At 34.3% G+C, this 12,695-nt stretch overlaps 2 protein-coding genes across 2 annotated transcripts; both read left to right on the top strand.

The window, feature by feature from the left end:
- The first annotated feature begins 527 nt into the window (after positions 1 to 527).
- Positions 528 to 1,712, top strand: LOC126742816 (uncharacterized). The gene has a single exon (XM_050449619.1). It carries the CDS (start codon positions 528 to 530, stop codon positions 1,710 to 1,712), a length of 1,185 nt encoding a protein of 394 aa, XP_050305576.1.
- A 1,015-nt stretch (positions 1,713 to 2,727) lies between these two features.
- Positions 2,728 to 3,411, top strand: LOC126742817 (uncharacterized). The gene has a single exon (XM_050449620.1). The coding sequence runs from the start codon at positions 2,728 to 2,730 to the stop codon at positions 3,409 to 3,411; it is 684 nt and encodes a 227-aa protein (XP_050305577.1).
- The last annotated feature ends 9,284 nt before the right edge of the window (positions 3,412 to 12,695 follow it).

Genomic DNA, 12,695 nt, shown 5'->3' on the forward strand with positions numbered 1-12,695 from the left:
TTTCTTCGACGTCAACGTCGGCTCCCGAAACGGAATCATCGGCCGCGACTCAAAGTCGATGCACGTTAGCAACGGCTAGTCAAGCAATTCTTTCGACCGCACAGGTCAGGACTTCGCGAACTGAAGATTCCAATTTTTTAATCTCGCGCGCTTTATTAGATTGCGGCTCACAATCGAGCTTTATTACGTTAGATCTTTGCAATAAATTAAGTTTAAACAAAATTAAACATAAATTAGTTATTTCAGGCGTTAGTGACAAATTATGTTATGCAGATTATAAATGCGAAATATTTATACGATCGATAAATAGCAATTTTTCATTTAAATTAACGTGTTTTGTATTAGAAAAAATTACCTCGGATATACCGGACACATTAATCGATACTGAACAATTTAATATACCGTGCGATATACAATTAGCCGATCCCGAATTTTTTATACCCCAAAAAATTGACATTTTAATTGGCGCTGATGCTTTCTGGAATTTGTTAAGTAATGGACAAATAAATTTAGGTTTACGATCTGCTATGCTTCAAAATACAAAATTCGGATGGATTGTTACCGGGTCCTTTTCAATGCCTTCTAATAAATATCCCATTAAATCGAAATGTAACTTAATTGCAAACGAGTCAGTTCAAAATCAGTTACGTAAATTTTGGGAAATCGAGGAAGTCGATAATCAAAAGGTATGGTCTCTTGAGGAGAATGCATGCGAAGAGCATTTTATAAATAACTTATTAGTTACCAAAAATGGTAGAATTATGGTGTCCCTACCACTCAAAGAATCGCCGAAAATGTTAGGAGATTCACGTAATATTGCCATGAAGCGGTTTTTGTCGCTTGAGCGGCGTCTTATATCAAACGAAAAATTGCGTGAATTATATACAGATTTTCTAACGGAATACGAGTCTTTAGGTCATATGACAGTTATTGAAGATGACGATCGTGATTTGTCCGATTCGGTAGAATATTATATGCCCCATCATGGCGTGTTTAAACAGTCTGATTTATCCACAAAATTACGGGTAGTTTTTAATGCGTCTGCCCCTACGTCTACTGGAATTTCTCTCAATGACCTCCAAATGACCGGTCCTATTATACAACGCGATCTTTTATCCATTTTACTTGATTTTCGAATGCGATCAATAGTTATATCTAGCGACATAAAAATGATGTATAGGCAAGTTCTTGTAAGTCCTGAGGATCGAAAACTACAAAGGATTCTATGGCGTACATCACCAAACGAAACTATTAAAACTTACGAATTAAATACAGTTACTTATGGTACAACAGCTGCATCGTTTTTAGCAATTCGTTGTTTACATCAAGTAGCCGATGAATGCGAAAACGAGCATCCTATTATAGCAAATATCATTCGAAATAATATGTACGTTGATGATCTTTTGGCGTCAGTGGATTCTGAGGAAGACGCTAAGTACATTGTCGAAAACATTTCAAAAATTTTATTCAAACGCGGGTTTGAACTTAGAAAATGGAAAAGTAACAAAAAAAACGTTTTATTAGGCAATCATTCAGATTCAAATGTAGTCGAGTTTTCGGTTAATAAGGAAGGGGAATCGAAAACTTTAGGACTTTTATGGGGATGCGACCGCGATATTTTAACTTATAAAATTCGTATCATTCAAAACCAAAATTATGATAATTATATAACTAAACAAACCATTTTGTCTACAATTGCGACCATTTTTTAACCATTAGGTTTGTTAGGTCCTTGTATAATAATAGCAAAGGTGTTATTGCAAAAGCTTTGGTCAGAAAATCTTTCATGGGATGACATTTTACCCCCACCGATTCTCAATAGTTGGTTAGATTTTTCAAAAGATTTGTTTGCATTGAATGATTTTGTAATAGCGCGACATGTAACATGTAAAGATGCAATTTCTCTAGAGTTACATGTTTTTGCAGATGCGTCGGAAGCAAGTTACGGTGCTTGTATATATTTATTATCCGTCAATTCTCAACTCGAACGTTTTTTAAATTTATTGTGCGCTAAATCAAAGGTAGCACCGATTAAGTCTCTTACTATGCCCAAACTCGAACTTTGCGCTGCCTTAATTGCATCTAAACTTCTCAAGAAGTGCTTTGATTCATTAAATTCAAATTTTGACAAGATTTGTTGTTGGTCAGACTCAACAATCATTTTAGCGGCTAAAAACCAGTCCTAATTTATTAAAACCTTTCGTAGCGAACCGAGTTGCTACTATTCAAACTCTGACAAAGGAATTTTGTTGGAGACATGTGCCTACATCAGATAACCCTGCTGATATTATATCACGAGGTCTTATGCCTAGTCATTTAATAAAATCGCGCATGTGGTTTCATGGTCCCTTATGGCTCTGTGAGGATTCAAATCATTGGCCGATTAGCCATACTGATACCTCAAATTTGCCTGAGAAACGTAAAGTACATCTTATAATGTTCCCTTCAGATACGAATATTTTCTTCGAGAAATTTTCAAAATTACCTACATTAAAGCGAATTTTTGCATACATTTTTAGATTCATAAAAATATGTAAAACGCGACCGGAAAATCGGGTTTTATCTTGTTTAACAGTTTCTGAGATCGATAATGCTTTTATATTTTTAGTTAAATTAGCACAACAGAGTTCCTTTCAGGAAGATTATTATATTTTAAAAAGGGGAAATGTTTTACCTTCAAAGTCTAAACTTTTAAATTTAAGGCCCTTTTTAGACGAAAACGACCTCATGCGGGTTGGAGGTAGATTAGCAAATTCTGATTTCGATTATTCTAAAAAACATCCGATTTTATTGTCACCTACCCATAAGCTGACAAAACTTATATTTGAATATGAACATGTAAAATTAATGCACGCAGGTCCCCAACTATTATTATCGACAATTCGTGATAATTATTGGCCAATTTCCGGCAGAAATTTGGCGCGTAAAACCGTCAAAAATTGTGTTAAATGCGCAAGATACGCAGGGCAAACGGTCCAACCAATAATGGGCGATTTACCTAAAAATCGCGTTAAACCGTCATTACCATTTTCAGTCGTTGGAGTCGATTATGCCGGTCCGTTTATAATGAAAAATAAACCTGGTAGAGGTTGTAAGCCTATCAAATGTTGGGTAGCTCTGTTCGTGTGCTTCTCAACACGAGCTATTCATATTGAGCTTGTCCTGTCATTGAGTGCCGATGATTTTCTTCAAGCCTTTAAACGTTTTGTTGCGCGTCGTGGAAAACCGTCTGAGGTTTATTCAGACAACGGTACAAATTTTATTAAAGCTAATAAGGACTTGCTAGCAATAAGTGAATTTTTTAAATTAAATCATTCAATTATATGCGACACAGTTGCCACCATAGACATTCGTTGGCATTTTATACCTACTAATTCACCTCATTTGGCGGGATTTGGGAGGCTGGTGTGAAAAGTCTAAAATATCATTTAAAACGCATAATGGGAAATTCTGTTTTATTTTTCTTTGATTTTCAAACAATATTAATACGTATAGAAGCAGTACTTAATTCTCGACCTTTATCCCCCCTTACTTCCAATCCAGAAGACCTAACCCCTCTCACGCCCGCTCACTTTTTGATCGGAAGATCCATGATGTCAGTACCCGAGCTCAAACTTCCTGATGTTAAGGAAAACCGACTATCAAACTACCAATTACTTCAGAAGCCGTACGAACATTTCTGGCATCGATGGAGTAAGGAGTACCTCAGTGAGTTGCAGCAAAGAAATCGATGGAAGCAATCACAAGGCACCCTGCAAGTCAATCAGATGGTTTTGATCAAAGATTACCATCTACCCCCATCAATGTGGCGCTTAGGACGAATCGTAACGCTTATTCCTGGAAACGATGGTGTTTCACGAGCTGCGTCCGTAAAGACGATAAATGGAGTCCTGACTCGAGCTGTTGTAAGACTCTGTCCGCTACCCATTGTCAGCTAGAACTTCCAAGGCCGGGGGCATGTTCAGAGTAAGTCAATTACGTCCCTGCATCGCCCCGTCGACAGCACCGCCGCAAGCCTAGGCGAAGAACGCCAGAACACGGTCGACTGTGAACCGTGCACACAGACATTACTTTTTCTTGTATTTTAATTTCTTTTTTTGTAAAATAAACGTGAATATTTTAATTTTAAAGTACCAGCGAATCATTCCACTACACAGTATTTCTTTACGTAAGTGTCAAGTGCAGTTGCAAACTTTAAAAGTATGGCGCGTTTAATTAAAATGTTGATGATGGTAGGATATGGCGACAAGACTAGAATACAGGCCGAAGTTTGCGATCTGTTTAACAATAAGTACCCGGAGAGGCCTATTACACGTTTGGTAGTAAGCAAAATTGAAAAAAAGTTTAGAGATTTTGGCCATGTTAAAGACAAATATGACCTGGACCGTCTCACACTTCCAGAAAACAGACAATTAGATATTTTGCTCGATTTACAAGAAAATCCACATAAATCAACTCGACAAGTTGCTGCAGATCAGTCGGTTAGTAAATCATATGTTCTAATATATTTGCATAGGTATGAATGGCATCCATATAAAAGTCATTAAATTCATGAGCTTATTGAAAATGATCACATCCGCAGAATAGAGTTCTGCGAAATAATAAATGTTATGCAAACCCAGGCAAGTTTTTTTTTAAATGATTCTGTAAATAGGCAAAATTTTCGTTATTGGGCACGAGAAAATCCACACTGGCATATGGAGTCACACGCAATTTCCCAAGAAGTTAAACATATTAACAGGAGTTTTAAGCACCTCAAATGTGGCTCCCAATTTTATTGAGGGCGCACTAACCTCTATAAAATATTTAGAGTTTGAGCGTTTGAGCTATAAAATTTTTTTATTATATACGGGGTGATTCAAAATTGAGTGCAAAGGGCGTATTTACCAGCCAAAAATAATAACTTTTTTTTATATAAACGTATGTCGTAACTTGCTTCGTTTTCTAGATACAGAGTGTAAAAGTTTTTTGAGAAAATCGTTTTTTTATCAATTATTCAAAATCCTTGCAGCCGGTTTAAATAAAGTTTGGTAATAATCTGTGCCTGCCCCTTTAAAAACAAGTGTAAGTAGGGGGCTGTGACCTTTGTTAGCAGTAATTTGTTTTTCTCCATAACCATGACATATTTGTCATAATTGGCGTTTTGGTGATGACAGTCGGTTTAGTTTTTCTTGTATGGTCGTTCTTCATTTTTCTTTTCTTGTAATAATGGAAAATAAACCATTTTCATTTGAGCACCTTGCAGACATTCATTTTGTTTATGGTCTGGCTGAAAAAAAAGCGCTTGAAGCTCGTAAGATGTACTCGTTAAGATTTCCTTATCGTCGGCTGCCCCACTGCATAACTTTCAGCAACTTTCATCAGCATCCCAGAGATTTTCCCCAGCGGGTACAATTTGCAAGATGGATACTAAATAATTGGGCCAGAGATCTGAACTTTTTATCTTGCATCCTATTTACGGACGAAGCCCAATTTACCCGCGATGGGGTGGTTAACTATCATAACATCCATGTTTGGGAAATTTAAAATCCCCACGAAATTCGATAGTCGAACCACCAAGAGTAGTTTAGTTTGAATGTTTGGGCAGGGATTGTTGCAGGCTTTTTAATTGGTCCATTTATTTTTCCTGGAACTTTAAATGGTGATACATACCTGGACTTTTTACAGAATCATTTACCCGGTTTATTGGAGGATGTGCCGTTGTATATTCGCCAAAATATTTATTTTCTGTACGATAGAGCTCCTCCCCATTTTCGAAAAACTATCCGCAAATATTTAGAACTTGAATTCTTCAGATGCTGGATCGGCCGAGCAGGTTCAATAGTTTGGCCACCGCGTTCCCTAGTCTGTAACACGCTAGATTTTTTTCTATCAGGCCATCTTAAAAGCCTGCTGTATGATGCAGGAACAGTTCCTTCCATTAAAATCCTACAACAACGGATACTTCATGCCTTCGAAGTAGTCAGAAGCACTCCCAAAATTTTTGAACGCGTTCGGCAGTCCATGAGGCGAAGAATGGAGGGTTGTATCGCCGCAGGAGGCAGTCATTTCCAGCATTTATTCTGAAAATCTACTTTTGTACGTATCTGTTACTAAGGCTAAGTTAAATTTTGAAATTAAATTAAATGAATCTCAATAATCGATGCGAATTTATTATTTGTTTTAATAGGGCCAGGCACAGATTTTGATTTTTTTCCTGGAAATAAAGCTAAATACGAATAAAGCCCAAGAGGCAAGAAAGTTACATTATTGATCGCTTAATCTAAAAAAAAAAAATGTCAAAAAAGCGGTGGCCTACCATAATTTTATGTAAGTATCAAGTAGGTAGCCCCCTGAAACGCCACTGGAATTAATAAATTTATTTTATTCCCATCAAAGGAGGGCCTTTATGACGAGAAATAAGCCTACCAAATTTTATTTAAATCGGCTGAAAGGATTTTCGATAATTGATAAAAAGCCGATTTTATTAAAAAAGTTTTACACTATGTATCTAGAAAACGATGCAAGTTAGAACATTTGTTACGTTTATATAAAAAAAAGTTCTTATTTTTGGCTGGTAAATACGCCCTTAAAATCTTTGCTCCTAATTTTGAATCACCCCGTATAGTCTATTTTTTTCGTTGGCAAAGATATTCTTTATATCGACGCCGTCACGATAAAAAGGCGTAAGTGCCAACCAGCAAATTTTACAGGAGATCCGAAAAATTAATACTGCTTGTTCTAAATGCTTGGATAAGTTTTATTGTTTACAAACTGATAAGTAATGTTTAAAATGAAGAATTTTATTTAAAAAAATGTAAAAAACATTTTAGTTTTCTATTATAATTATTGTTTTGTCGTTTACGCCTTTTCTAATAAAATCTTTTCTATCATTACGGTCTTTACGCCTTTCTAATTGGACTTACGCCTTCTCTAAAAAATGTGTATAGTTTAAAAATGGTAGTTAGACAGTAGATACGCCCTTGCCCATTTTATTAAAAAAAGTTCTTGGCGCTTAGATGAAAATAAAAAAAAATAAAAAACAATAATAAATAATCGTTTTTATTAAAAATATTTTAAAAAAATTACAAATAAGTAACATAAACATTCATAAAACAAAAATAAAATCAAATTCTTTCTAAAAGGAAGTAAAATATCTAAATAGAAAATAGCAAAACATTAAAAAATTATTATTTTTTCATAAAAAAATATTTTATAAAAAAAAAAACAAAACATTCTTTGGAAACTAAACTTAAAAAAAGCGAAATAGAAAAAGTATGTAAATCTGAATAAGCTATTAATCTTTGCTGTTATCTTCCATATCGGTTTTAGGTAGCACATTAGGTACTTTGTTATTACAAGTAAGGGAAAAGTATTCAGAATGATAATGCTTTTTAAATGACAATTTTTTACATAAATTTGTCAGATCTTGATATTTTGATTTATTAATTGGTAATTTATTTGTATACGCACGGCAAGGTAATTTTCGACAACTCCAATCCACGGCAATAATGTGAGGGTACTCTCGGCAGACTTTTTATAAAATTGTCGAACTCATTTATTTGATCTTCATTCATTTTGTGCTTGGGCGTATGTTTTCCTCTATGGTTCCTATTTTCTTTTAGTTTTCCTAGAATGGAGTTTCTAATTATTTTTTGTATAATGTTTAAAGTGTTAATTACAAACTGTTGACAAACTCGAACTTGCATCCCTTTCTTCATGAAATAATATTGGTATGTAAGGCCCCTCCTTGACGATTCCTTTTTAGTCCTCTTGCGTTTTATTGGTACTACATTAACACATCCATTCAAAAAACTTTTTTTTTCCACTGAACTCTCCATACTTCAATAAAGCGAGAAAAGTTCTAATCTCTCCTCCTCCGTAAAAGCATTGCAGTTGTTTACACATTTTTTATTCAAACAGGGATTTGGTAAAATAGACTTGGCCTTTACTGTTTCATTTTTATAATTTAAATGAGATAAACCTGAATTTCGAAGTCTTTTGTTTCTAAGGCACTTACTTTCTGCCTTTTTTTCTTCCTTCCTATTAAATAATTGCTGCTAGAGGTAGATTCGGCACTAGATTGGTTACTGTCATCAGAAAAAGACATGCTAGTAGAAGATAATACGTCAGAGTCACAAGGACTGTTGTTTTCGGTTGACGGTCCTGCTGCATCCTTTTTTTTTTCTTGATTATTTTCATCTTCCGGTATTTTGTCACTAAATTGCTCTGGATACAACGCATCTTCATCGTTTGAGTCCGAATAGTCTACTAAACGTGATCTTACACTACTACAAGTTTTAGTCACAGTTTCGTCAGGTTCAAGTAAAACATCAGTCTCACATTTTTCAGTCTTATCGGAAATACATTGTAGCGAAGTAAAAGAAATATCTTGGTCACCTAAGATATAGTTTACAACATTTACAGGACCTTCTCCTTGTTCCCCAAAAAGAATGTCATGTTGCAAAGCTTCATTAAATATGATAATATTGGTTCTTGTATCATCTAAAGCCTTATTTGGTGATTCTGGTGCAATTACTACTTGTTCTTGCGCCATTTTAACCATTTTTCGACTTCGAGACATCTGAAAAAAAAATACTTATTACTATAACATCGGGGGGTTATTATTATTATTTTTTTTTGTTAAATAACACAAAAAACTATACTGTATAAAACTCTTTTAAAAAATTTAAAAAATGACACAAGTGTAACTAAATAAAAATTATTTATTTTTTATAGTTATTTTTTACATTTTGGTTTCTTAAGGCGTAAGCGACACATCTTGCCTTAATTTTAAAGTTAAATTATGTACCTATTTTTTGCATAACATTAGCGTGATTTATGTAATTATTAAAATTAATATTGCATTAATTAAAATAAGCAATAATTTATAACGGAAGTTTAACTTTTGTAGCAGATAGACTAATCTAAACTTTGTGTTACTTGCTTATGGGAGAATGGCGGTTAAGCCTTTTAAAAAATGTAGTTTCAAAAGGCGTAACCGCCAAAAACACAATTAAGGGCTTTTTTACCTATATTAAAAACAAATGTTCATTTCAATATGACAATTCACCTTATAAAGTTAAATCCAATCAAAATAACCCATAAATACTAATTATTTATACTTACCATGGTATAAAATTTGCACCGGGCCTAAGAGCACCTTTCACCTGGGAGTTAAACGATCACTAATGGAAAATCGGCATAAAGTGGCGCTTACAAATCTTTAGTGTCAAATTAGAGCGAATATAATTTTTTGTCGCTTGCGTTCAATACACCAAAAGATGAGTCGTTTAAAGAGGAATTCGTTTCAATTAAAATCTCAATTTTGATTTTTTGGCACTTACGCCTTTTTGTCGTGACGGCGTCGATATACGCCGGCGCCGGTGGTGTGAAACCGTGCCCCGTTACCCACTTAAACCCTGCCCGCTAGGTGGTACTAATTGGTTCCCTGCACATAAGTCTGCTCTGTTGTAGTCCCAATGTGCCTTATAGATTTGCTCCTACATGTTCAGTTCTATTGTTTCTAGTAAGTCCAATATTTTGCCCAGTTGTGTAGTTCTTATCTTCTCTAGTAAAGGCTTGGCTTCACCTAGAACTGTAGCCTTGGTTTGGTTGTTCATCGAATATGAAGAGTGATTTCTTTCTCTTCCTTACAAGCTCTACATAGTGGTGTTTCTACTTTCCCGATTCTATGTAGATGTTTCCTTTAGGTTGCATAGCCTGTAAGTAGCCCTGCTACCTTTTACAGTTATTGCCTGGTGTAGTCCAGTATGTTCTCACCCTTTCTGAAGAGCGGGCTGCCCAAAAGTTGTTTAGAGACTTCTAGCTTTGGTACTTATTCCCAGTTGTTCTTACGCCCAAGTTCCAATTAGTGGTCAATATCCCTTTTCTAGGTTTTTTGTCTGTGTTTCTTTATGTCTGTTGCTGGCTCCCTTCATTGCAAGTAGAATTATTATTACCCTTCTTAACGGACTTTGGTTGCCCATATTCTGTGATAAGATTATCTCTGGCCTGTTTTGCTCTCTGGCTAGGTCCGTTAGATCCTCTCAGCAATTTTGTATAGTCTTTGACCTAGTCTAAATCTGTCTTAAAGCGTTTGTTGCTGCCTGGTCTCTCCTGTAATGATTGCAAAGGTTCGGCCTCTTGATGCTCCGTATCTCATCAGTTGGACAAAAGTCTGGATCTCTATTATGCTTGCCTGTAAGTTTGTTGCTTTCAAGCTCAGGTTCAGCGTGAGTTGCTTGCACAGTTGTCCATCTTCTAGTACGCCCAATAATACTGTGTATCCTTAATTTTGTCCGTTCTTAGTGCCTTATGCCTAAGGTTCTGTATCTTGTCTAATAGGGCAGTCCAACATTCTTTATGATCGTTTGGCTGTTAGACCTTAACCTTTTTGCTCTTGATATTGCTTTAGTCCATACTACTAGATGTAGTGGGCTTAGCCCTGGTAGGATTTCTAGGGCAGCAGTCATTGTGTCAGTGTCATTGACATCGCTTCTGCTATATCTAGACACGCTGTTTTTGGTGTTTTGTTGAGTATCTGAATAACAGTCCTCCTTTCTGCCACATGCCACCATATTGGTGCTGCGTATGTAATGATAAGTCTCATCATTTTTATATATACCCACCGCATCATTTTTGGTGAAAGTTCCTATGATCTACATTTTTTTATAGTACATAAGTGTTTTCATGGCCTTATTTCACTTCGTTAGCCCGATATATTTAACATCATCTTTCAGTCGCAGGTATCCGTTAAAGGGAACTAGGTCCCTTATAAGCCTATAGTCTATTAAAAAAAAACACAATATGTAGTTTATTTAAGAATAATTATTTTTACTTGTAAAATAAACCAGTATTTACTATAAAAATATAAGTCTCACATTAAAACAAAATTTGTTTACATGAAGGAACAGACAAATCAAATATAAAACTCCCACTTGTTTAATTAAAGTTTAAGAAAGCAGCTTTTAAGGACCAATTTGCCGTGATTCTTTTCTCATGACCGAGAATAAGAAAACTTCATCTGCCATCGCACACCTTAATTGCCTTTTAGTAAAAGAAAACAACAACGGCAGTCTTGATTGTCATCAAGGAAAAGCCAAAGCTGATTTGCCTAATGCTTCGTCATGTGTACCCGCAAAGTATAATGCCTCAATTTAGCAGGCTGTCGTCGACATGCACTTTTCCAGTTACTACCTTTCAACGAGATGTCGTCTGTTTAAAAATATAAAACTGCGGAGAAACAATTTTCCGGAAAACGGAGCTGCCCGATATAAACAGTGGGTCAGTAAGATAAATTACTTTATCTATTGTATATCTAAGAAAATTTTATGTAATTTAACTCAACTTACTTTTTCGTTTTAAATTTCTTTAGTTCACGTTAAGGTCGCATCTTTTATTTATTTTCATGCTCATTGAAATACATATTACTCATTTCAATTTTCTATATGAAATTACACATTTCAACTTGCAGGCTTATTTAATTTTATTATATTAGCTTAACAAGTTTATTGAAAAAATAAGGAATTTCTATCTTATATTTATTTAATGAATTGTGGTTATGTATTAATTTTTTTGATGCAATCCTATATTAAAAATATAAATAATTTGTAAGAATTAAGATTTGTTTAAAAATAAGTTAACTTAGACAAAAAATTATATCTGTCATATGTAAAAATTTATATAAAAAAATACAGGATCTATTTTAAGTTTTTCGCAAAATTTTTGGCCCACTGTGCCCCGAAGACAGGCCGGGTAAAAACATGTCATTTTTCTTGGCGATCTTTTTTCTTATATAAACTCGACTAAAGTTATTAATACGAACTAACTGGTTATGTCAAAGCCAAGCATGGCTATCGTTAGAGTTGGAATACTAATCAGGAAAAAGTTCCGGCCCCACAATTCTTGATTGATATTGCCTGAACATGAGAACGAGATCATTTTGTTAAGTCTAGTATTTTAAATACGGTTTTAGTTTTTTTCCTATTAATTTCTCAATCTTATTTTAAGCAGATAATGTATTAAAAATACTGAGAAATAATTCATTATATAATTTCATTAAATAGCAATGAAACCAAACTCCAAATCACAGGTCTCAAATTTATTGAATTAAAGTTAGAGAATTACACGTGTTTCGCCCATACTAGGCATCATCAGATCCACTTGTGTTTTCACTAATAAAAAAGTTTTTACTTATAATAAGGTTTGTTTATATAATTTTAATATGTAGTAACTAGTCTCCGTCCAATTTTACCAATTTGAACTTAATTTCTACCCTTGATTTTTATCATGTAGAGTTATTCTCTGCTTCTCTTTTGTTCTTTTTTATTAGTAAATACACAGATGGATCTGATGATGGCGAAACACGTGTAATTCTCTGACTTTATTTTAATTAATGTGAGACCTGTGACTTGGAGTTTATTTTCCTATCTATTTAATGTAGGCCGATCTCTTTGAGAAAAGATGGACTTTTTTTTGGAATTCTTGGAACATAATTTCAATTTAAAGGAAACGCGTTTAACGGTACGAGGTGACTTCTTAAATTATTTTTTTTCTTCAAAATATATAATTAATTCGCAAACGATACATTGTGCAAATTTTGTGCAAATTGAAAAATATACTTAAAAAACAACCTTATTGCGAGGTGTATCTTGAATAAATTTTAGATAATTTAAAATAAAGAACAGCTCAGATAATCTAATATTATTTAAAAA

The sequence above is a fragment of the Anthonomus grandis genome, chromosome 12 (assembly GCF_022605725.1).
Source record: "Anthonomus grandis grandis chromosome 12, icAntGran1.3, whole genome shotgun sequence".
Taxonomy (NCBI): domain Eukaryota; kingdom Metazoa; phylum Arthropoda; class Insecta; order Coleoptera; family Curculionidae; genus Anthonomus; species Anthonomus grandis.